Raw genomic sequence first — 26,337 nt, forward strand, 5'->3', positions numbered from 1 at the left:
TCTCTCCCCTCTCCTACTGTGGAGAGCTGCTCGGCGATATCCTGAGGAGCGCCGGTCACCAACATGCGCTTGAGTAGGCACAGAGTGTGGTAAGTTGTTGAAGACAACTTACCACACTTGACAGAGTGGAAGCCTAAGTTGTATGTATGTATTATCAGCCACGCAAAGGCATTAGGTACCTTGCAATGCACCTTGATATAGAGATTAAATACACCTGGAATCCATATCGAGCGACCGGAAGAGTTACGCAAGTTAAAGGGACTATCCCACCTTTAACATGGGGCTTGAGTTGAGATAGCCAAGTTTGCGGCGAGGTTCAGAAACCACTATCTATCTAGGTTGCAACCCCCGCGGCCTCTTGGTGTTGAAGAAATTCGTTCCCTTCATTTGAAAATAGGCCTTGTACAAGGCCCTATCTTCAACATGGAGCGACCGTTAGTGTGACGTCACCTCGTTTAGTCATTCTGATTTAAATGGGTTTGTTCGTTGAAAAATCGCTTAAAACTTGGTCTGATTTTCGTTGTGGTGCCTACAGAGTAAAAAGAATCAGCTTTATGACAGTAATGTGGCCTGGGGAAGGAGGTAATTTTGGGCTGTGACGTCACATATTTGAAAGTTTGTGTTTGGAATATGGGAAGCCTAAGATGTTTAATGAAAAATAAATGCCAGAACCGTGTTCCTGGTCATCCAATCTATAAAGTCGGGCACAATTTAACTGGTTTTAACAACATTTTAGAAGGTGGGATAGTCCCTTTAAACGAGTACACGACTTATGCATGCAGTTCAAGAAACAGCTCCAAACTTGCATCCTCCAAGAAGTTGGTTCGAAAGTGGCTGAAAGCGATATACCTTCTTCACTCTTCCATCGGCTTCAACTACCGTTAGTTTAAGCACTACATGACGCGAAGTGAAACAGGCTGTCTGACGTGATTGAAGGTTCAGTACAATGCAAACGGGCAAACTGCAGCCTTAGTCGACCATTACAGGAAAGTAGAAATGCTATAACACATGATGGACGGACTTTGTGGCGCATGCAGGCCGCTGTTTGTCGTTTTTTTCGACGATATCACCTTCTGATGAAGTTGACAAGTGGCGCTCGAAACATAGGCGGCGGAACGGGGAGGGCACCGGGGCACCGTGTCCCCCTTTGATTTTGGCTTTTTAGCATTAGCCTTATGGGCGTTGCAAGGAAAGAATGGAACCAAAAGTCGGCAGTGACCCCCCCCCCCCCCTTAATTGAAGATGTTCCGCCGCTTCTGGCTCAAAACAGAAGGGATTCCTAAATCCTTATCATTAAATTCATGATTTCCTTTGTCACTTGAACATGTCTAGCGTCCACCGTATGGGAATGACGTATACCATCTGCTTCTATCTCTAAAACTAGGATACCGGCCTTCAAAATCTTGTATACCTAGTTTGTTCTCCACAACAACGTAGAATCTAGGAGTAGATGATACGCATTTGAAGATTTGATACTGAAATCGGACGCTATGACAAGGGACAATGCCGACTCGTTTGGCGCGGATGATGGCTTCTGCGACCGGTTTTTCGCTGGATGACATCTTAGGAATCCTTAGCGGTAAGGGCCTGCAATTGACCGGCCTATGTCCAATCACAGATGATGAAACGTCTGCTCGAGCCGCGGCTGAGCGCCAAATAAACTCGTAGCTGCCCGCTGCTGGCTGGATCATTCAGTCAATGCTGAGGTGTGCCAGTGTGCCACTCATAGCTGAAAACAGATGGGATAGGTGCATTATGATAGTGCTAACGCAGTAACTGTGGCCCGTTTGCGCTTGGAAATGGGACTTTGCTTCCCAGATATGCCGTTTGAATAGTAGGAGTTTTGCTTAATTCGAAAGGAAAATAATTCATTAGTGTGGCCGACAACGATGAGTAGCATGCGACCGATCGGCGATCTAGCGGCGTCATTGATCTGAACTTCTCCATTGAGGTTACCAAGCTTGACTATTCCAGTAACGTCATTCACCTCACTGGCTCATATGCGGTCCAGTGACGTACTTTTCTTGGACTGATCAATATACGTAGCTTGGCTTCAATGGCCCAATGACATCACCAATTAGCGCTGATTTACCTCAATGACATCATTGGTTTCTGGCCAGTGACGTCACCAATGTGTGTCTGTGTGTCCCGTGCAGGTCGACTGATGGCCAAACAGCGCGTGGCGCTCGAGTGTCTGTCTTACCACGCCACAGCCAGCGCCGAGAGCACAGCAGAGCTGGTCAGTCGACACGTGCCCTCCGCGCTGCAGCTCAACCTGTACAGGTCAGTGAACACACGACCTGGGCGCTGCAGCTCAACCTGTACAGGTCAGTCGGACACGTGACCTGGGCGCTACAGCTAAACTTCACAGGTCAGTCGGACACGTGCCCTCCGCTCTGCAGCTCGACCTCTACAGGTTAGTGGACAAGTGACCTGGGCCCTGCAGCTCAACGTGTACAGGTCAGTCGGACACGTGACCTGGGCCCTGCAACTCGACCTGTACAGTACAGGTCAGTCGACACGTGCCCTCCGCTCTGCAGCTCAACCTGTACAGGTCAGTGAACACATGACCTGGGCCCTGCAGCTTAACCTGTATAGGTCACTGAACACGTGACCTGGGCACTGCTGCTCAGCCTGTACAGGTCAGTGGACACGTGACCTGGGCCTTGCAACTCAACCTGAACAGGTCAGTGGACACACGACCTGGGCTGTGCAACTTGACCTGTACAGGTCAGTCGACACGTGACACAGGTATCATTTCAGCTCGACCTGTTCATAGACTAATGAGTCGTTGTAGCGTGTCGTGCCTGGCAGCTTGCTGTTACTCACTCAGTACCTGCTGATTCACTGGTTCCAAAATATCGCCACTTGTTGTTTCAAATCAATTGCCTGGAAGTTTGTTAGTAACTATTCTATTTGTACACCCTATTTATAATTTTGTTGTTTTTGTAGTGCTGTTGTTGACCGCGTCTGGCGCGTTTCAGTCATCAGTTTGATGACATGGAGTTGGACAACAAGGACACGTGCACGGCAGCCATCAGGATGTTCAAGGACATGAACATGATCAAAAAGTTCAGAATTCCTTACGAAGTGAGTGATGTATAAGTTATCTCGGGATATGGGACTGTGGGAACTGGGAAGGATAAAAAACTAGGCATGGTAATCCAATGTCAATTGTTACCCGCAGACACGTTTAATTTTTACTTCCTTACAAGGGCTTTTTGACACACAAATCTTTTTCATCCTCGAGTTTGGAACACCTTCAAGTGTCTCTGGCATCAGTAGTCACACACCGTCGATTTTCACGAATGTTTTCTGTTTCCGCCCAGGTGCTTTGTCGCTGGATTCTCAGCGTACAGAAAAATTACCGTCCAGTCAAGTACCACAACTGGAGACACGCTCTGAACGTTACACAGACCATGTTTGCACTGCTGAGAACGGGAAAAATGGCCGGCTTCATATCAGATCAAGAGGTAAGAAACTGAAACTGAAAAAGAAACTGTTCTACAAGTTAACGACACTTAAATGGCCTCTGTAGCTTACATGTTTGCCCAAGAACATACATATTCATTTAGGTCAGAAACCCACAAGTTTGTACTTTTGAAAAAAATATTTAAAGTAGCTAACTAGTACAATTCGTGATGCTTGTAAGGAACAGCGCTGATACATCCCTCAGCATATACGTAGACATTAGACATTTATGTCGAGCCGACGCAAGTCGCCTCCACCAGATTAGAGTTTTGGACCGACGCGCATAACTAATTAAGCATTTGATGGTAGATCTTCATGTGCGTGAGGGGTGGCTAATTTGTCTGATATCTAATCCATCGCGTGTCTACCCGGTATTAACTTCACTCACGATATAGCGCTTTATTCTTCCGCTCTGCATACACCTGGATTGACCATATAAGTATTATGTTTCACGACCAGAGCAAACAAAATTGGAGCGATCATGCGATTCGTTCAAGGAAATTACCATAACTTCCAATCATTGAGTGGAATCTCCTTTCGACTATTCAAGCAAGTAACTTTTTAGAATTTCGATGGTCGGTTATCATCAATCATGTTTAAATATTGCATATGCATTGGCTTACATGCGTATTGACATGCCTACTCGTTTGTCATTCACCGCTCACGCTACGTTTTTTTTGCCTCTGACTTTGATTTAAATGCATCACTGACAATGAACAGAAACCGGTGTCACGGCCTCCAGGACACACAGGTGACGTTATGAGACGTTCATGCGGAGAGAGACATGACACCAGCTCTCCGAGCATTTTATCAAGACTTCGCTGATTTGTGCCGTTAATATGGGAATATCCCTGTAGAAAAAAGTGGATAAAATTGTTCTTCAACGACATCGAGCACCCATTTCACCATCAGCGCTCGAGTTATCGTCAACCGGTCGCCGGGACTGAGCCGAAGCTGCATATTCCACTCGACCGTGCCAATCAAGTGGAGATTACTCGGGGTACCCTGGGATATTGCAGATCGAGCCCCTGAACCGGCAGTGGATCGGGAACGGGGAAGTCCCACACTGTACCACTGATTGACTCGGCTCTGTTATAAGCACATATGCTGATTCGAAATTTGTGGAGATCGGTCGCCGAGATGAAATGCGGTATTTTATCCATAACGGCCGGTAGGTAGGTACTACAGTCCCAGCGCGGGAGGTGTCATGTTGTCATCTAGGCTTATAACGTGCCTTTGTTTCTTTGCTAGCTGAGTACAGTAAGCTGGAGGCCACGTGATGAGTGCAACTTTATGCAACATGTTCGGATGAGTGTAATGTTGTAAGCATAGTCGTTAGTCTTGAAGCCCAATCATGCACCCTGAAAACTATAAATGCAGCAATGCAGCCCATTTTCCCGGCCCTGCATCTACACAGCCCTGCAGCCCAAAGACTCGGCCCATACATTTCATCCAATTTCGTCAGAAGCTGCGAACACTTGTTGCATTCTATACATCTGTAAGCACATCAGACGACTACGGTGTTGACATCCATTTCACATTGCATTGCATTCTCACACCCCACCAAAGATCAGACGACCGTCGATCCATTAGAACTTCAACAGCACGTGTCCAAGTCGACACCAGAATGGCACTGTCAGCGAGAAGCTACCCCGTTGACTGGGTGATCAAAGGGGAAAAGTACAGACCCGGGGATAGCTCGAACAACGCGGCTGGTGCAACTCAGCTGCGTGCGAGCGCTACGCTGCGCTGTGCTGCGAGCGGGGGCTTTAATTAGGCGGGTCTGCGCCCCACCGCGCTGATCGATTGGCTCGTCTGTGTTGTCTCAGCGCTGACCTCCAATCGGCAGTCCACTGGCACCGCCAGATTGACCTTCCACAGACACACACACAAACACACACACAGCCGTGTGCAAACACAAACAGCGCCACAGACACCGCCGGTCAGCCCCCTGCGGCAAACAGACAGACAGACAGACAGACAGACAGACAGACAGACAGACAGACAGACAGACAGACAGACAGACAGACAGACAGACAGACAGACAGACAGACAGACAGACAGACAGACAGACAGACAGACAGACAGACAGACAGACAGACAGACAGACAGACAGACAGACAGACGGCCGGCCGGCCGGCCGGCCGGACGGACGGACGGACGGACGGACGGACGGACGGACGGACGGACGGACGGACGGATGGACGGACAGACGGACGGACTAATGGACGGGCCTGGACCAACAATACCAGTCACTTATTAAGGTGGGCGATTGACAACTTTTCAGCATTGTACTTACCTTAGCGAGGCAATGTAGAATTGGCATTATGGTTCGTCTGTGCTGCAGTTCGTCAGACTTGCATACTTGCATAATTCGTCAGACTTCAAACAGGCTTCGTCAGTTCCTTAGACTTGGATTGCGAACCGAAAATGCCCGTCAATAATTGCCAAGACTTCACGCAATTACTCAATTATCAGCCTCTCTCTATCTCTTAGCGTGATACATAATCATTCCAGAACCTTGTTTCCTGGCGGTTGCGATCTGGAGGACTAGAGATGTCAATCGGATACCAACTTTTTGGTAACTATACCGATACCAAACCGATACCAACTTGGTATTTGGTATTTCAATCCTAATGTGTTCGGTATTTTGTTGGCATTATGAAACCTTACTTGTGTACAAGAGGCTAAGAAATTGGTAAAAAGTTGGTATTTCCCTCATCTTTCCAAGTTGGTTCGGTTTCGGTATTTCCCCACGGTTTTGGTTGGTATTTGGTTTGGTATCGGTATTCCGATTTTCTGTAATTGACATCACTAGTCTAGACTCCGACCAATGTCTATAGTTCCGGGTTTCGACACCCGCTGGCCGGACCCATTTTCGCAGCGAGCGGTCGTCGGGACGAGCCGTATGTCGTAATATGATCACGGGCTGTGCGGCACCTCCCCAATGGGATATGGGACGCTCCGGAACACAATCCAATCCGAGACACGGCGCGTTCTGGAGAGGCGCCCGCACAGAAAGTCTGAAATATTTTATACGGCAGTCTCGCAATGCTTACAACCAATGCCCTCCCATGCTAACGCATCTCGCTTACTGGGAGCGCCAACCTGCCGTGTCTTCCTCGGGTAATTGCAGTTCAGTGCCCAGCACAGTGCTGTGTTGGTCACGGGTGACACAGAGTGACACACCTGAGTACACGGGTGACACAGTGTGACACAGCTCAGTACACGGGTGACACATGGTGACACAGCTCAGTAAACGGGTGACACAGCTGAGTACACGGGTGACACAGTGTGACAGAGCTCAGTACACGGATGACGCAGGGTGACACAGCTCAGTATACTGGTGACACACGAACGACACAGCTGAGATTAGAACACGGGTGACACAAGATGACACAGTTCAGATGGCGCAGCTGATTATATGCCCCGGTCCACGGTTGACGCACCTCCGGCCACGTGACGGCAGCTCAATAACTAAAGCGACACGGTCTGCGGTCAGGTGCTGGGTCTGATGGTGGCCTGTCTGTCGCACGATCTAGACCACCGCGGCACCAACAACGCCTTCCAGTCCAAGACGGACAGCCCGCTGGCCATGCTCTACTCGACCAGCACCATGGAGCACCACCACTTTGACCAGTGCGTCATGATTCTCAACAGCGAGGGCAACAACATCTTCCAGGTGGGTTGCTTTGATAGCTTAATGAACTCTTGGGAAAATGAAAGCATCGGAGTTTTGAACCCAAATTTCAAACAATGGTAGCCGCTGAAAGGTACTCGTATGTGAACGCTGTACATTAGCCCTCGCCCGCACATGGGGGGGGGGGGTGGTTGCCACCCCCCCCAGGCAGTCTTTCTGCTCTGCACTCAACATTTTTAGAGCTAGAAGGCTGATTTTTCGTATAGCTGCTCGTCTATCCTTTCTTGATGTCCACTGAAAATTTCAAGTTTCTGTGATTTTTGGTTTCGGAGATATGACCTTGTTTTTCAGGTCATGTCATGACCCAAATGGCCAATTCTCAACATCTTGCGTTTGCCATGGGCCTTGTGAGCTTTTGACACCCTGATTTCGGCCTTTTTTGCCAGTCTTACCTCCCACCAATCATGGAACATGTTGTTCGACGAGGTACAGGGGTCAAGGTCAGGGTCAAGGTCAACCTAGGTCATCTAAGATAATTGCGTTTTAGGCAAGCTGAATTTACTTTTTGTGAAGTTTTTTGACTGCTTTTTTGGTAAAGGCTTCTCAGATCATGATTTCATGTGATATGGACCCAAAAACAATCGGTGCACACATCAGTATACACACAGACACACACAGACATACAAACACATATAATTGACCTTGACCTAACTTGACCTGAAATGACCTCAGCAGCAAAATTCTGGTCGGATAGTGTGACAAAGAGGTTCTAGCTGGCTTGGCACCAGAAAACAGCATCGTCATCGGTATTTGATAAGCAGCGCACTTGATATCCAACGGTGACCCAAAACAGCAACATTTTTTAGTTTGACCTGACCTGGAAGGTCAATGACTGACCTGAGAAGGTAAAACTGGGTATCATTAGATTCGTCTCTTCCCAAAGAATCTTTTTGGTCTTTACTGCTAAGCTCTATCTCCAACAGGAACGAAATGGCGCGGGGGGGGTGGCAACCACCCCCCCCCCCCCATGTGCGTTCTAGGATGGGAAAATGGCATGTGCGGGCGAGGGTTAGACCACGCTGTTACAGACCGCTGTGTGCGTGTCTCTGCATATTTTTAGGTGCTGAAGCCCGAGGATTACCGACAAGTGATGGACACGGTGCAGCAAGCCATCCTGTCCACGGACTTAGAGCAATACTTCAAAACAAAGCCCCAGTTTCTGCAGGTCATCAGAAACGGACAACCCGACTGGCACGACTCGCACAACAAGAAGCGTGAGTACATCATCGTTTTAATCTGAGTTTATATCCCTTTCGCGCAATATCAATAGCCGTCCGATTTTATTCAATCTGAGGTGATAATTCGGTCATTCATTTGGCCCGGGAGACAGTACCTATATGAAATAAGAAAGAGAGAGAGTGAGAGACAGAGAGAGAGAGAGAGAGAGAGAGAGAGAGAGAGAGAGAGAGGGAGAGAGAGAGAGAGAGAGAGAGAGAGAGAGAGAGAGAGAGAGAGAGAGAGAGAGAGAGAGAGAGAGAGAGAGAGAGAGAGAGAGAGAGAGAGAGAGAGAGAGTCGCCAGAAGATCTATGTATATGAGATTGAGCTCACCCTTTTCTTCATTCAGCTAAGTTGCGACTGACTTTAACCATGCCATTTCAACTTGGCAGGGCTATATTCCTGACTGAATGTGCTCATCACGAATAATAAAGTTCAGTATTCAAAGAGTTAATGAAAAAGTTTTTAACAATCCCGATGCTCATCAGGTCACTGCATAATTAACTCATGATAGACGTGTGTGTAGGTATGCACAACACATTTCAGCTATCGTCGACAGCTAACAGCAACTCAGATGATTCGAACACCTATAAATCATGGCTAAAAAGCAGGGCCCCATTCACTATTGTGTACGTGGGAACGTACTCAATAAACAGAACAAGCGAACTAAACAAGCGACCAAATAGTGATCCTTGATTAAAACAGTTTTACCAATTGCAATTCTTACTCATACAAAATTAGCCGTATAAGAATTAATCCAGAATTGGAGGATCAAAAGCATGCGATAGCATGCTTTTGCATCCGGAAATTCCCATTGGTGGGTCGCTGAAAAAAAGTTCGGCTGAACCTGTTTGTCAGTGAGTGAGTTTGTCCAAGCTTTTTTGGACCTGGAGTCAAAATGGGTGGACCGATCGGGACGAAAGTGGGACCGTTTGATTCGTCTCCGGCGAGGTAAACTTTTGGTGCTGGCCTCGGTTCGCTCGGTGCTTCGTGGCACATGCTATTCCGCTTCAAAGTTTCGGTGACACGAAATTTTTTGTCAAGGCTACAGGTCAACCCGAGGTCACGGGCAAAGCCATACTGGCGGGACACATCGGTAACACCTTCAACCAGTTTCCAGGGGGGTCACCGTCTGCGAGGGGTGCAGGCTGCACGTGCTGATGGCGGGAAACCGTTTTGACGTGAGGTCCTCTGGCTCAAAGAAATTTTAAGCTATCAACCTCAAAATCGGTTCAATGGTAGTCCCAGGCAAGGCCTCCAAAATAATGCACATTTGGTTGAGCTAAACTCTGTGGTGCATGAGCTATGCACGTGCAAGCCGATTGCACCCCTTCGTACGTTGCCACGCCTGCAGGGTAAACGGCAGCTCTAACTGGTTCAAAACTTGCAGGTCATAAGAAGAATACATTTGATCACGACATTCCGGCGAGATAATATCCGAGGGGTGCAAGCTGCGCGTGCGGGGGGCGGATAACGGTTTTGACGAGGGATCCTCTGATCCCGGGAAACGTCGATCTAGCGACACAAAAGTCGGTACACTGATAGAACTAGACACACGCTACATGATGTCATGAAATTGACTGCACTGGGGTGCCTGGGGCATGAACTATGCACGTGCAGTTAATTCATATCTTACTGTAGGTAGATATCCACACCAATCTCGTGTGCTTTCAAGCATTTTTGGGATGTTTCGGTTGGTTTCAGGTTCAGTCCAAGCTCAGTCTGGGTTTCGGTGGTTTTGCCCGGTGTGTGCCCTCAGTACCGTTCCTCCAATTCTGGCCCAAGGCAACGCAAGAGCGCTGCCGGCATCTAGTATATTCCTGCCCGGGGCCGGGATGATTCAATAAATGTCACCGAGGTTTTTTTAGCGAAAACTCCGAGGGCCGTTAGGCCCGAGGTGATTTTGCTAAAAAAAAGCGAGGTGACATTTATTGAATTCCCGGCCTTAGGGCTGGAAGGTGTTTCCCATACCTGCCAAAAAGCTCACAACTATATGATAGTGACGTCAGCAGTCGTGTGGTTCAACGTGTTTAACCACACCCCTTGAACCACACGGCTTGTAATATTAAAGGGAGATAATGAGCTTTCTTTTTTCTTAAATAAAAATTACTCGACATCTATACTATTTCTACTGTAGTTTCTATAAAATATGAAAACTTCCTAGCACGTTTTCGTATGTGAAAAAGGTTTTTATTTTTGCAAAAAAGAAGTAGTACTTGCAGTACTTGTAACACCCACCGAAATGCGTTGTCCTTCTCTATAAAAAAGTCGCAGTATATGGCGCTTTTGTTTCAAACAGCGACGCTTGGGTTTTTGTTTATGTTATCGCCTTGTCGTTGCTTGGTTGTAAGGATTCTTATTTGAATTAGAGTTAATTCGGTTTAGAATTAATTATATTCTAATTCGGGGGTACATAGTGCCTACTCTTCTTTGTTTCCAAGTATTATTTTGCGCCACAAATGAACGGCATGCGCCAGAAACGCAGCCAAATCTTGCGATTGCGACTACGAAATTCATTATTTTGGCGTCAGAGCCTGAAGCGAAAAATACAAGCATATTTATTTCAAAAAGACTTCAGGTTTGTCGAACGGTGTAATGAGAATTTTGATAACAGTACTGCATAAGTTTTTCAGTGATGCCGCAAAAGTGTTGTATCTATCTTCTTTTATTGTGCAGTCGGCGGGACCGATTCAAAATTGAGTCGTTGCTACTAAAATAGCAGCATATGGCGTCAGATGATGAACAGGAAAAATAGTTGCGTAAATTTAGACATAAACCACCCCCAAACCATGAATATCTTTTGAAGGCACTATAGACGACCATTAACTAACTAGATGTGATGAAGATCAAATGTAAGGAATACGCTCATTTTACAAAATTACATGCAAGTACCAAAAAGTGATGTAAGTACTTATTCAACGGCCATTTTCAGCGCTCCCCGCTAACGTGACTTCAAGTTGAGATATTTGCGGCAAGGTACCGAATTGAGCAAAATGGTTTTAATTTACATTATAACTTGTTGTGTTTTGTCAGAAAATGGTCCTAACTCAGATTTTGTGGAAAAAGGTCATTATCTCCCTTTAAAGCTAAAAACACTGTCCTATTAGGAGATTTCAATCTCCCAAAGTTGTCAAAAGAAGAAACAAGCAACAACTGGGAAACTACTCTATTCATGGAAAATTTTGAAGAATGGTTCCTGACACAACATGTATTTCAGGCGACCAGAAAAGATGAACTACTTGACTTGGTTCTAACTAACAATGAAAATTTAATTACAGATGTCATGGTGGGAGAATCCATTGGAAATAGTGATCATGCTATCATAAGATTCAGCATAAATTGTCGCTTGAAGAAGAAAGGTGTAAGAATATATATTACTCCAAATTTTGCCAAGGGAGATTATGATGCAATCAGATCGTTCTTGACTTGTATGAAATGGAGCGCAATGTTTGAAGGTAAAAATGTTGACGAAATGTGGGTTGTTTTCAAAAATGTACTTACTGAGGCCCAGAAACGATTTAATCCCATGAGGAGGAGGCGGAGAGGTAAGATACCGAAACCACCTTGGTTTAATTGGTCGGTACAAAAATGTTTCAATGAGAAGAAAAAAACATATTGTGAATTTAAATCAAATTCATCTGCTGAAAAAAAAATTGAGGTATTTGAAAGCCAGAAGAACATTAAAAAGCATGATTCGTAAAGCAAAGCGTGCAACAGAGATACGATTTGCTAATGAATGCGGTGGAAACCTAAAAAGATTTTTCAGTTTTTATAAGTTCAACAAACATGATGCACGAATTGGTCCGATTAGAAAGGATGGAATAATTTATCACGAAGACGCTGATAAGGCTCAGATTCTCAATGATCAATTTTCCAAAGTATATACTGATGAGTGTCTTACAAACATTCCCACCAATAAAAACGATGCATGCTCACAGAAGCTTACGAGCATCCCTCTTAATCATGAGGACATTCTGAAATGTTTACAGAACCTCAAAATAAATAAGACAGGTGGTCCAGATGGTATATATGCTAGAATTTTGAAGGAAGCAGCGAAAGAGCTGTCCATGCCACTTTATATTATTTTTAAAAACTCTTTAGATACTGGTCAAATTCCTGATGATTGGAAACATGCTAACGTAGTGCCAATATTAAAAGGCGGAGACAAAACAGTGGTAGGAAATTACAGGCCAGTCAGTCTCACTTCTCTTGTATGTAAAATAATCGAAAAGATAATAAAAAACACATACTGGCACATTTGGAGCGAGAAGCTCTTCTGTTGCCATCTCAACACGGGTTTAGAAGTGGTCGTTCATGTTTGACAAATTTATTAGACTTCCTTGAGCATGTAACAGACCTTGTATAGATAGAGGTAAAAATGTATCAGTAGTCTATTTAGATTTTTGTAAGGCTTTTGATAAAGTTCCCCATAGAAGATTACTAACATCATTAGAAATTCATGGACTTAGCGGGGCTTTACTCAACTGGATTGAGAGCTGGTTATTAGCACGTAAACAGAGAGTAATACTTAACGGACATGAAGCGGATTGGAAGGATGTTAGAAGTGGTGTACCTCAGGGTACGGTCCTATCCTAGCCCCTTTATTGTTTATCATTTTTGTAAATTTGATAGACTCGAAGCTAACGAGCAAACTTTGGAAGTTTGCCGATGACATTAAATTAGCAAGGGAAATTACTTCCGAAAACGACAAGAAAGCACTACAATTAGATTTGAATACATGATTGGACTCGAGAATGGCAGATGGAATTTAATATAGAAAAATGTAAAGTCCTCCACTTGGGGGGATATGGTGATGATCTATATAACATAAATGGTGAGACACTTCGAAATGTTCATGAAGAAAAAGATTTGGGGGTTTTGATCACAGATGATTTGAAATTTAGCCGCCATTGTCAGGAGGCACGGAAAAAGGCCCTTAAGATGTTGGGAATTATAAACAGAAATGTCACTTATAAAAGTAAGGAGGTCATGAAGAGACTTTACTGTGCCTATGTTAGGCCACCTTTAGAATATTGTGCACAAGCTTGCCATTCTTCTTTTAGAAAAGATGTAACATTATTAGAACGGGTTCAGAGAAAGGCAACTACACTGGCGGTCCCAGGGGGGGGGGGCACGGGGGCCATGGCCCCCCTTTGGTGCTGAAAGGTGGGGCCATACTATCTTTTGGCCCCACCTTTTCAGATCGAACAAAAGTCCTACAAAAGTTTTTTTTGTGTGTTTCATTTCCTCGTTTAATGAAAGGTCTTTCTTTCTCAATCAAAGGAAGTTGGTTTCACTCATGAGTGGGCTCAGTTTCGCATTATGTCAATTTGGCGGTCAGCATCGCTGGCACCGGTTCACGAGTATGGCCGGATGTGAGATATATTCGAACTTATGGAATATCAGCGTGGGTTTACTTGAGGCTCTCGTAGGCCCTGCATTGGCTGGCATGAGAACCTCTTCGGCAGTCGCGAGTGGGCCCTGCCAGATGAGCGTGGCTCTACGACACTATGGTACGACCGCATGGATAGGTGCTGTGCTGTGCGACTCAGAAGCTCGGTGGTGACCCCGTATGCCGGCTTGGTTCCTCAAGGATTAGCGTGGGACCTGCGTAAAGCTTGCATGAACAAGTATATGATCTCAGATGCCTGTGTAATGTGTACACAGTGGCGGTCGCGGGGGGGGGGGGGGGGGCATCAGGGTCATGATCCCCCAAAGGCAAATAAGAGGGCCATCGTATCATTTCGCCCCCTAAACAACCGATGGAACCCCATGGTCGTATGGGGCCCCGACCCTTATTCGATTGTTACGAGGCTCAAGAAAACCACGCCCAGCTATTTATAGCTCCCACACCCGTATATGAGCGTCCTACATTGACCTCTGACGGCCCTTCAGTGGCGGCCAAGCGCCCACATTGACCGCTAAAGAGCCCACATCGACCTCTGATGACCCTCCACTGGTCTTTGGGTGCCCCTAAACAGGACCCAGGGGCCCGACCGGCGTCTGAGGGCCTCACACCGGTTTCTGGTGGCCTAATTTCTGTCTCTGGGGTCCCAAGACTAACCTTTAGGTGCCTATGAGGGCCCCGCACTGGCTGCTGAAGACCCGATGCCGGCCTCTAAGGGCCCATCTTGGCCTTTAAGGGCCCTCTGCTGGCCTCTGGGGTTCAAAATCGACGCCGGCCCATGCCGGTCTTTTAGGGCCCACGCTGACTTCTGAGGGCCCCATGCTGGCCTGTAAGGGCCCTCATTAGCCTCTGAGGGCCCCACTCGGTCTCTGATGGTCTCAAACTTTAGCCTTTGCAGGTCCTGTACTGGTCTCCGAGGGCCCTAAACTGGCCTTTAAGTGAAAACATACAGGGGTGGCCTTCTGAAGTTCTGAGGACTCACGCGCAGACTCCTGCAGAGCTTAACGTTGGTCCCGATGGTCCCGCGAAGATTCCCTCATATTTCGGTGCCGGGGCCCCATGAGCCGGTGTGGGTCCTGGGGCTGACAGAGACCGATGAAGTCCCCGACTCCCCAGGGATCAGGGGCAGTCTTTTTAGCAGTAGGACTAGGCAGGCTGAGTGAGCCCCAATAGAGCCGTTGCGAAGCCCCGCAGGAGTCTGCACGCGGCCCTCAGATGCCAATTTTGAAATTCAGGAACCTGTGGAGGGTCTTAAGAGGTCGGTATGCCTACTCTCTACCTACTCTGCACCACCACACAACTATGTGGGTAAACGTCATAGTCTGAAAATGCTCTCTGGATTTCACATGCTTGTTCCAAGCAAGAGGTATTTGTACTTTTGCGAATTGTTTTATAGTGGTAAGGTCATGAATCCGCATGCCCGACCTTTCAGTATACCTATGCTGCACCGATCCGTCGCTATGGTGCAGCGGCCCGACCGGCGCGGTGAGCACACCGTGGAACGGTAAATGGAACTGAGTTCAAAAATTTTATGCAAGATTGAGATGGATGTAGCATAAGCTATGCGAATTGCGCGGCGCTTCGTGGCGTAGATTTTGCTACACCTAAAAACTTAGCCGATCACCCCCTCCCCCGTGACGGATAAATGTTATGTCCCGCGAGTGTGACTTTGGCCCCCCCCCCCCCTTTTGCTAGCGGCTGCGACCGCCAGTGGGCAACTAGGATGGTGCGGGGCTTAGCTCAAATGAGTTACAAAGATCGACTTGTGTCACTTAACATGTTCTCGCTAAATTACCGGAGAGTAAGAGGAGATTTAATCGAACTGTTCAAGATTTACAAGGGTATTGACAAACTTGACTTTCAGAATATGTTTACAATAAATTCGCATTCTACGAGGGGACATAAATGTAAACTGAAAAAGAAGTATACAAGAACGCGCTTAAGACAGTCTTTTTTCACCAGTAGGGTCGTAGATATTTGGAATGGCTTAGGGGAAGTTGGGGGAACGCCGAAGATTTTTTTTCTGACGCCCGTAGCACGCAAGGTAGACAACATAAGCTATTCTTGTTGGCGTCATTCGAGAGGCCAGTCTTTTGCCTTTCAAACATACCAGGCGCATTTGATGAATTCGCATACCGTTAAGCGCACAAACTAAAAATATCAAAGAAGTGACTTTTTCGGCGTTGCCCCGGACTGCGGGGAAAGCCAAAAATGGGAGAAATGATCTACGGGGAATGCCGACATTGATGTTTTGCCATTTTATCTCAAACTCTATCCAGAATTGATCAAAGCTGACACGCGTTTTAAGAGCTTGAGGACGCGGTGCACACTGGAAGTTATAATTGTGTGATATAATAAGAACATGCCAGGTAAATCATTCCTTATAGGTAACAGACCGTTGTGTCGGTTGAAAGTGTAATTTGTGTGACTAAAAATACGCGTTGCTATTCTACAGCAGTAAAGTCCACGTAGCGTGCTTTTAACACGTGCGTAATCGCACGTTTTCGGCATTAGGTACCCCAGCCTGCCATACTTTCATTTGCAGGCCCATAACTTTTCAACGTGCTGTATAAATTTCAAATAGGCAGCACACTTATGCAAAGACATGCTAAAGATTACTTGACCGAATTGGCCAGACAAACGGTAGCATAATGAGTAAGAAATGCAGCTTCAAAGGCGCATGTAGTACAAGGGAAACGTACCTTGAAAACGCTCTTGCGCCCTCACAGTCGAAGTATTCCGAATGACGACTCGTAACAAACATGCGATAATTGTAGTCACTTAAGCTTCAGAGCATCACTGACAGGTGGCATCCATGTCTTACGGTTTTCGAAATATCTCGAATTTCGGCTTTGCCCCAACTCCGGCATTGCCCCAACTTCCCCTACCATCTTTGGTTATCGATAGTTCCTCCATCCAGCAATTCAAGAATGGAATTGATTTATTCTTTGCAGAAAGTGGTCTAGTTTTTGACACTTGAAATGAAATCTAAAACTTTTTTTTTTCTTTTTTTCTTCCTTTTTATTTGTGTCGGGATATTTATAAAATGTAGTGAAAGGAGATTGTTTATCGATGATCGATGTATGTGAGATATGTCTGATTCATGTGAGTTTATGTGCATTGATTTACATGTGCATGTAACCTTGTTGGGCCCAAGTTGGGCCCATGTGGCCTGTTGTTGCATGGAAATATATGTTATGTTATGTTATGTTATTGCATCAAACTTTGAAAAGTGTGGTACAGTGCACGTGCCGTTTAAATGCCTGGATGTCTCGATTTAATCATGCAATGTAGCAGGTATGGGAAAATCCAAAACCATTTCATGTCGCCATTCGGTGGCAAGTTGTTCCTTCCTGCGAATTCCTCGTCCCGCAGTGTCCCTCTCAATCATCCCGCCGCTCCCCGCTGAGACATGGTCCGTCCCCAACAATACCCACAGCCGTCCGTGATTCCGCGCCCTGGATCGCAAGCCCCGCCGACTGTGATGCTCCGCCGGTAACCATGGCGACGTAATAGGGCGGGAAATCTCATCGTATGTCCGCTGCGTGCCCGTAGGTTATGTCTATTTCTGTCGTTTGGTGGAGCGCGCCGGTCAAAAGACGGCCGTCTGTGACAACAAGCACATGACCTTAGCCGCATTGCCTCGTATCTGGCGGCCGTGGGCAAAACGGCACATCAATAATTTACGTCACATAGCGTCAGATGAAAAGCATCTGCGCATGAGTAACCGACAAAGCTTCTTTGCAGAACCACTAGTGGCCGCCTTTTGCCAAGGCGTAGCAATGACGAACTAATGTAGTTTTAGGAGCGAGGAAGTTAATACTGGGCGCCAGCATGTGGCCATTACCAAACAGATGCTGATCTATGAAAGTACTCAACTCCAATGCGTGGCTGTTTCAGTGCTAATGGTGACTTATGGCGTTAGTGTGTGAATCAGCGTATGACATAACTGGGTGTCCGTTACAGTAGGCTGGTGGGGATGCTGATGGCGGCTGATGACGTCATTGGATGTGTATTGCAGTGCTGATGGGATGCTGCTGACCTATGACGTCAGTGTGTCTCTCACAGCGTTGATGGTATGTGCTGATGACATCTTCAAAATTTTCTCCGAATGGTTGAATATGACGTCATTGGGTGTATATTGCAGTGCTGATGGGTATGCTGATGACGGCCTGTGACGTCAGCGCCATCTCCAAGCCGTGGGAGATCCAGCACCGCGTGGCCAAACAGGTGGCGGATGAGTTCTTCTACCAGGGAGACCTGGAGAGGACCAAGCTGAACGCCCAGCCCAGCGTAGGTGCCACTGACAGCGCCGCACGCGGCGGCACATGCACAAACACACCCACGTGATGAGCCGGGATGCGTTTTATTTACATTGGCTAATGATGCCTCGAGATGTGGGCTGATTGGTTCGAGGAAATCGCTTTATGGAACCGCTGCGCAGAAAGCTTGTTGTTGCTTCGTTGGCGCTGCAGGCATCCCATTTTCCGTTCTCGTCAGAAAAAAAAACACCCGGTCGATAGTCAATACTTTTACCGAAGTTCACCAAAAAGCGACATCGGTAGCTGAGTGGTTGCTGCGAGGCTCAGGTAGCTGCCACTTCTCAAAAGAGTTGTTCGCTATTTTAGAACGCATGAGGGACAGTCGCCAGTTCATTTTGTTTGGTCTGCGCAGCTCTTGTTTGTCTTATGTCAAATTGAAAGGTCAAGCTGTGTCAAACTTGTCGGAATCCATCAAGTATCTAAAAAATATGCTTTATTTGTAACTTCAAGTAAATCATAGGCAAATGGCATGAATCATTACAAGTATTTTTCAGACCTACGATTTAATCTATTTGTTAAAGCATTTCTGATAAATGGTTCCGGCCTGTCACTCTGTCCCTGATATTTTCTGCTTGAGCATAACAAAGCAATTGCGATGCGTTTTGTGTGATATTAATGCCAAAATATTAGCATTTCCTCAGCTTTAGCAATCAGAAATCCTATCGTACCCGCATGTTCGTATTTCAGAGCAACTCTTTTAAAAACATCTTTTTTTGGCAGTAAGCCAAATAAGGGCGATATTCAGTGTGGGTTCGTAACAAAAATGTGCCTTTTTCTTCTTATTCCTTCAGGGCTAACAGTAACGCTATTGACCTTTACACCAACGCAGTGACCCCCAGGCATACCTTGTTTAATGTTGGAACTTTCATTACAGGCCATGATGGACAGGGAACGACGGGACGAGTTGCCTAAAATGCAAATGGAGTTCATCAACTTGATATGCATTCCACTCTATTTGGTGAGTTACCGACGAGCATTAGGACGCAAATAGAGATACGGCTGTGATCCATATTCCTACAGTGTCCCGTAAATCAGATCCAGTACCGGTCTTACAGTGCTCCTGTTGAGGGACTCTCTTGCATGCTCGCCGCTGCCAGCTGCGTGCCGTATAGGACGGTGTCTGCGGAGGTAGACTGTACCGCACTACTCCGGTGCGCGGCGGGAAGGCTACCACCACAGGCACTATCGGCTGCAGGCGGCCGCTCGCGACACTGCAGGCTTGCCTGGCTTGCGACTTGCAGTTCGTTATGCAGGCTTTAATGTTTTCTTGTAAGTAAAATCACTTACTCTCAACGCCATCACTGGTCATCTCTTCACACAAGTCATTTTTGCACAACGCAAAAGCAAAACAAAGCAATATCCTTTGGAATATATTCGAGCGAAATTGACACATAACTTACTTACATTGACAACTTTCATACTTTTACCCAGGTACCTATATCATATATTTCCGACTTTGTTTTTATTAACCTTTGCCCCAGTGGCGGGGGGGGCATATGCTACCACCCTGTCGCGTTTTTTGCGTGTGAATAAAAAACCGCGGCGCGTAGCGCCGCGCCACTTAGGGTAGCTTTTTGTACATCAATTTTGGACAATGTGTGAAATTTATGACCCCAGGTCATGTCAGGTCAGGTCACCAGGTCAAGTTAACTGACCAAGCCTAAACAAAGTTTGCAATCATGTCCAGCCTGCAGTGTTTGTCAGAGAGGTTTTAAACTTGGTGGATTGCATGATGTTATGGGCGCCTATAATTTGTATATCTCGGATTTTTTTTATCCGTGACCTAAGGTCAGGCCAGTGGCTTGACCTTTCCATTACAAGTCAATGGAGAAAAACGAAAATGCTTCTAGATCCGTGCGTACGCATAGGAACAGTCCAAATATTTCAGAATCATAATGATTTGGACCCCCCGTGATGACCAAGGGGTCTTTTTTGCTGATAGCCTCCAGAAAGGTCATCCGAGATCATTTGAGGCTACAAACAGATTTTTACCAATAACTCGCGATTTGAAAGAGATAGAACGCTGGGGATGGTCTCATTGTGTTTATCTTGTTGAGACGCATCGACTGATATGCAACATGACCTTTTCCGGTCAGGTCATGACCTTGACCTGAGGTCAAATTTTCAACTTGACCTTTCAAGGTCAACTTATAGTTCATTCGACGCGTCTCGGCGAGAGGAACACGATTCTGGCAATAGAAATGTCATGGCTTTTTTAAGTCGAAAGTTATTGTCGAAAAACACTTATCGTAAAAACAGCTATTTTTTAGTTTTTGCCCTCTGGAGGCTAAACCGTTGACCTGAGGTCAATTTTGATTATGACCTTATCAAAAGAAGAGTTCAAAAGCTATCGATTGTTTTCCAATGCGTTTTTTTTTTAGCTACCATAGTTACTGAGATAACGGCATGTTTTCTGAAAAATATAATGACAATTGGCAAATTTTGACCTTTGATGACCTCTGGTGACCCCAATATTGCTCTAAGATGAAAAGTGACTGAAATACTTTCAAACGTACGCATTGAGAGCTATCGACTGCTTTTTACCGCGTCTTTCTAGCCCTCTTAGTTTTTGAGTTAGAGGTGGGTGGTAACATATGCCCCCCCCCCCCCACTAGAGCGAAGCTGGCTGAGACCGCCACTGTAATTCACTACCAAGCTCTCTCTTTATGGCTTGCACCCACATGCGTAACTTTTGGTAGTAAGTGGTTAACATACAAGTTGAAATATTTAATTCATTGGAGCCCTGAAGCATTGCCTAAACATTTAATAGTAACCACGTACATATATTGAAAATTGAGATCAATGAACCCCTCCTGAATGATAATCATTGCCTTTAGCTCCCGATCCATATGTGGACTTAGGCGTAAGGTGTGTATGCCCCTCTCTCCGTATGTTCTCTCCAATGACCGCTCCGTGCGCCGTGCCGACAGGGCCTGTCGGAGGCGTTCCCCTGGATGCGGCCCATGTACGAGGGCTGTCTGCAGAACCTGAAACACTGGCAGGAGCTCTCTGACCAGGTGGACATGGGCCTCACCTGGATCGACCGAGACTCCATCGAGGAGCCCGTCGAAACGTCACGGGACAGTGAGTCCAGGCGCCTCGGTTCATAAAGCGAGTCCGTAACTTACGCCAGTTTTTGGGCTTGTATTGCAAGGGCATGTGAAGCGATAAATTTATTTGCCCTTCTCCTTCTGTTCTTGCTTGCAAGATAAATAAATTCAACGATTCAAGCTATCGTCATCGCTTCACATGCACTTGCAATACAATACCAAAACCGGCGTAAGTTACGGACTCGCTTTATGAAACGAGGCACAGGCGCCGAGACGATCGGTGGTAGATGTCCGAGACTTTCTTATGCCGTGTGGATGAGTGACTAGGCGGAGATGTCTCCAGTTTGTCTGTTTTGAGCAGTTGTTACATATCCAACGGAAAAGGTTAAATGGATGAAGCTGTCGGTAGTGCAAAGTCTTTGTTGACAGCAATATTGTTCGCTGCTTACATGCTCTGGGGCTGATGGAATTCACATGAAAACTGATTGTATTTTGATTGATACCGGACTGTAACTTAGGCGTAATCAATTGAGCAATCAGATATTGCACGGGACTATATCGTAATTTTAATATGAATGATAGGTAAATATAACAACTATTTTGTGAGTTAATTTCATATTACGTCATCGTCGAGCTCCTTTGGTTTTAAAGGTATCATATAGTACAGATCAGACCAATACCTCAATTATTCCTGACAACTGTCTGAGGAAAACATGTATTTCGAAATAATCATATGATGTACTTTTGCTTTTTGCAGTTTCGGTGAATCGAATCACTCTCCACGGCAAGATTACAGACTCACCAGCGAGCAAACCAGAAAGGACATTAAGCGTTAAGGTAGGCACAGATACCGCCACAGCAAGTTGCACCGCAGCATGCCACGATTACGGGGAGAGAGGGAGAGAGAGAGAGAGAGAGAGAGAGAGAGAGAGAGAGAGAGAGAGAGAGAGAGAGAGAGAGAGAGAGAGAGAGAGAGAGAGAGAGAGAGAGAGAGAGAGAGAGAGAGAGGAGAGAGAGAGAGGAGAGAGAGAGAGAGAGAGAGGAGAGAGAGAGAGAGAGAGAGAGAGAGAGAGGAGAGAGAGAGAGAGAGAGAGAGAGAGAGAGAGAGAGAGAGAGAGAGAGAGAGAGAGAGAGAGAGAGAGAGAGAGAATGCATCATGCCATCTAAGATCCCTTTAGTGTGTTGTTGTTGCCCGAGGCGCAGTCGGGTATATAAAATAATGGTGTAGACTTTATAGACGATATAAATATGCCGATATGCGTTATGCCGTTGATAAATCCTTCATTTAGCCCTAAGCACAAAAAAAAAACAAGCAGCGGGATGCTGTCGAGTTATGATAAAATTATAATGATTCGCAATCGTTAGCTCATGCGAATCCTGTACTTATACCAAAGGTCATACTATTAATAAAACCTTAAAACCTTCAATCTATATAAATCACCGCACCACACCGCACAATGCGGAATATTAATACCACTGACGTCATGCAGAAGCTCCTTACACACTTCTCTCAGTGCACGTTTTGCTCCAATGTCACTGGGATGGCGTCACTCGGTGCTCAGTGCCTGTCGGCGGCGGCGCTATTGAGGGAGCGCCCTCCGACTGAAAGCGGCGAGTCGTCGGGAGCCGGGGCGGCTGGCCGACGCTCGAGTGGCCCGCTCTCGGCCGGCGGCAGTCCATCATAGAGCGTGTCGGTCGCGTCGGGGTCACTCGACCCGTAACGGACACGTCGGCCGACGCGCCGGCAGCCAGACATCGACCGGCGCCGGGCTGACCTCAGAGCGGTGCCTAGGTGACCTCAGAGCGGCGTAATGAGCGACCTCAGAGCGGGGTATGAGAGGCTTCAGAACGGCGCCTCGGTGACTTCAGAGCGGCGTATGGGTGACCTCAGAGCGGCGCCTGGGTGACCTCAGAGCGGCGTATGGGTGACCCCAGAGCGGCGCCAATGGGTGACCCCAGAGCGCGGCGTATGAGAGGTGTCAGAGCGGCGCCTGGCTAACCTCAGGGCGGCGCCCGGGTGACCTCAGAGCGGGGTATAGGTGACCTCAGAGCGGCCCCTTGGTGACCTCAGTGCGGCGAACGAGTGCTGTCAGACTTGACTCTGAGCGGCATCGTACCGGCGCCAGAGCGATATCAGAGCTGAGAGCGGTATCAAATTAGCATCAGAGCGATGTATGAGCGGTGTGAGACCCGCCTGCGAGCGGGATCGAACCGGCGTCAGATCGGCATCAAATCGACATCAAATCGGCATCGGAACGATCTAAGACCAGCCGCACAGAGTTATTAACCGGCTCCAGATCGGCATAATGGCGGTCTCTGTGCGTAAAAAGAGCAGCCGTCGATTGAGTCCGAGCGGTCTCTATGGTGGCCTCAGCCTGCGAGCATGAGGTCTGGCCTCAGTCTTCCCACCATGCCTCAAAATGATATAAGAACGGTCTCCGAGCGGCTTCAAAGCGACCGAGCGTTAAGGTCGAGTGGCACCGTCGACTCGCGTTACAAAACCAGCTACTTGTTGAATGAGTGCTATAATTTGATTATGATATCAAAACGCGGTACTCGTCGCTAAATGTAGACGAGACGACATTGCTAAATGGACAGAAAGGCTCGCAATCTAATGTCAGAAGCAGGCAACCTTTTTGTGCACACCGTATGAAGCCATAAGAAGCGGTCGGTGTGGTTCGGACAAACCATTAAATAAGCTGTTACGATTTATCATTACACGGCTATCGCACGCAGCGTTCGAGAAGGTAAAACCCGTAAGACACCCGAACCCGAACCCGAAGGACACCGTAATTAATGCATTTAGTACAGCTGCGACAGCTGAACTGTGTTACCATGTGCCATGTAGCGAAATATACGCACTCGGACAATCGTGTCAGTACGAAATGCTGTACTAAATTTTTGGCTTTTGCCGAACCTCGGGCTGGACGTATTATTTTGCATATCAAAGGAACCAGGGAGACGTGATGTGGCACTTAGAGGCATACACATCTGCAATATTGCACGGTTTTCCTTGCCGTACCGAAAAGTAAAAACTAAAAAACAAGGAAATGATGTTTCAAGAAAGGTTGTTGTACTTTCGAAACCTCGATCGGACATAGAGACGAAAATATAATAACAACTCTTCGAGTGGATTGTTCCTGAGCGTGGCCGTATTAAAACCATCAATAAATTACATATTTTTAGGGTGAATAGGTCAAAACGCCCCCATTAAGCGCGAAACCTTCTGACACTCAACCCAACACAGATTACTCAAACCTTTGGGCACCATCATGTAGCTCATTCTTTTTACTACGCTTTGAGACCAAGAAAAGACACCTGCGTGTGGTATTTAACCCCCAAAAAGGTTTTCGCATACCCTTACAAAAGGGCGTTTTGCCCCACACCCTGGGTAATACGCCCACACCCATGTGCAAAGCGCCCCCACCCCATCCATCAACAGAAAATGATGAACATGGCAGAACTTGACGTTATTCTGACGTCATTTGTGGTCAACCTATCATAGCCTTTGGAATAAAATTTTGCTGCAATGTGTAAAATGGATGCCCGGAGGAGTCCTGAAAGTTTGGTGACGATATCTGCAGTCGTTTAGGATATATCAGCAAAAAAGGACAGGGAGAGGCCTTTTCGGCACCCACCTACAGGGCGCTACCCTGCACTCTCACCACCGTGCAAAACGCCCCCCTTTCAGAAAACTGGGGGCGTCTTGCCCCATGCATTGAGTAGGCGTCTTTCCCCATCCACTCCATTTCCGGTCAACAAAATATTGACAAAAAACGCGCCACTAACGCCGCAGCATAATAAATTCAACAGAATGGCAATAAAACGCAGTTTTTAGTGATGTACACAATAGCAAGTTTTGTTATATAAAGAGGGCATCAAAATCTTAGGAATCTTCTGTAAAAACAACAAAAACAACACCCAAAACCAACATCAGCACCTACCCACGCTGCTCCTCAAGACGCAGAACCGGAAATAGAGACCTACGTAAACAAGCAGCTGACTATTCTGAAAGACAGAATAAAACACCTATCCGTCGATAAGAAATACGATTTTTTTTAGGGGAGGCGTTTAAAGGTAGACTGTCACCTTTTTTTCACTTACCGGTTTTCGTAAGAGGTACCCGCCCTCACCACAGATGTCCAGTCCATTTTCCGTTATCCTCACCCTGTAACGCGCAATCGCCTCCCAAAGTTCAATTTGATGCCATCTTTTTCGCCGGTGAAAATGCTCATCACTAGGTTAATATCGAAAGCATGTATGACGCTTTTCATTACATTTTTGCATCATAGAGATTCATTGTTATTTTTCTTGAATGTTGTGACAAATTTCGTAATACCAATATTAATTTCAACGGCAAAGACGTACATTTAGCAAATTAATGTCGAAGGTTTCCTAGTATACTAGCATGAAGGTGGGCCGATCTCTTAGCATTGTGAAGGATTTCAGGGAAAGAAAAAACTTTGTCGATTTTAATTAAGAGCATTTTACATAATTTTTAAGGAAAAAACTCGTCAAAAGGGTTTTATTTATCTTTTCTTATTCAAACATATTCAATTCAAAGGCGATAAATTGTTAATTAGCAAATTTGTGGTAGAAGACAATGCTTTGCATTGTACATTTCAATTGTAACATGCGCGCCGTTTATGGCGACAAAACCCGCTTCCATATCTTATGACCTTGAAATCTAGTGATGTGTCAACATTGTCGCTAGACATTAACAGATTGATAATTTATGATAATCGATATTTTTTTACGCGATTCACGTGATGATAGCTTGCCAGGTGAATTCTAAAATTTCGTTTTATCCAGGGAAAAAATCATGGGCCGATCTGAGAAAACTTTTTGAAGGTGGCAGTCTTCCTTTAACCCAGGGGTGCGTTTTCCCCACAGTTACCCTACGCTTAACGGTTACTAAATGAGTCGTTTTTAGTCGTTTAAAGTGCAATTGATATAAGTCCCGAATATTCGCGAAGCGCGTCGGCTGGGCGATGTTTACTGAAATCGTCTGGGCAGAAAACGCCAGAAGATCGGGCCGAACTTGCCATTTAGCGGGAAATCATGCGATGTCAAAAGAAAAATGTCAAAATCAAAGGGGGCACGGTGCCCCGGTGCCCTCCCCGTTCCGCCACCTATGCCATTTTCCATCAAACCCTCAGTGAATTCAGACG

At 46.4% G+C, this 26,337-nt stretch overlaps 1 protein-coding gene across 1 annotated transcript in view; it reads left to right on the plus strand.

Annotated features, from left to right (window-relative positions):
* Nucleotides 1-26,337, plus strand: part of LOC122389694 (cGMP-specific 3',5'-cyclic phosphodiesterase-like) — a 67,194-nt gene that overhangs the window by 36,148 nt on the left and 4,709 nt on the right. The window contains exons 11-19 of the mRNA XM_043381967.1: nt 2,157-2,283; nt 2,985-3,090; nt 3,330-3,473; nt 6,974-7,153; nt 8,232-8,385; nt 17,942-18,087; nt 18,991-19,074; nt 21,047-21,200; nt 21,924-22,003. Of these exons, the coding sequence (XP_043237902.1) occupies nt 2,157-2,283; nt 2,985-3,090; nt 3,330-3,473; nt 6,974-7,153; nt 8,232-8,385; nt 17,942-18,087; nt 18,991-19,074; nt 21,047-21,200; nt 21,924-22,003 (1,175 nt within the window). The remainder of the gene's footprint in view (nt 1-2,156; nt 2,284-2,984; nt 3,091-3,329; nt 3,474-6,973; nt 7,154-8,231; nt 8,386-17,941; nt 18,088-18,990; nt 19,075-21,046; nt 21,201-21,923; nt 22,004-26,337) is intronic.

This window comes from Amphibalanus amphitrite, unplaced genomic scaffold (assembly GCF_019059575.1).
Source record: "Amphibalanus amphitrite isolate SeventyFive unplaced genomic scaffold, NRLGWU_Aamphi_draft 000368F_arrow, whole genome shotgun sequence".
Lineage (NCBI taxonomy): Eukaryota > Metazoa > Arthropoda > Thecostraca > Balanomorpha > Balanidae > Amphibalanus > Amphibalanus amphitrite.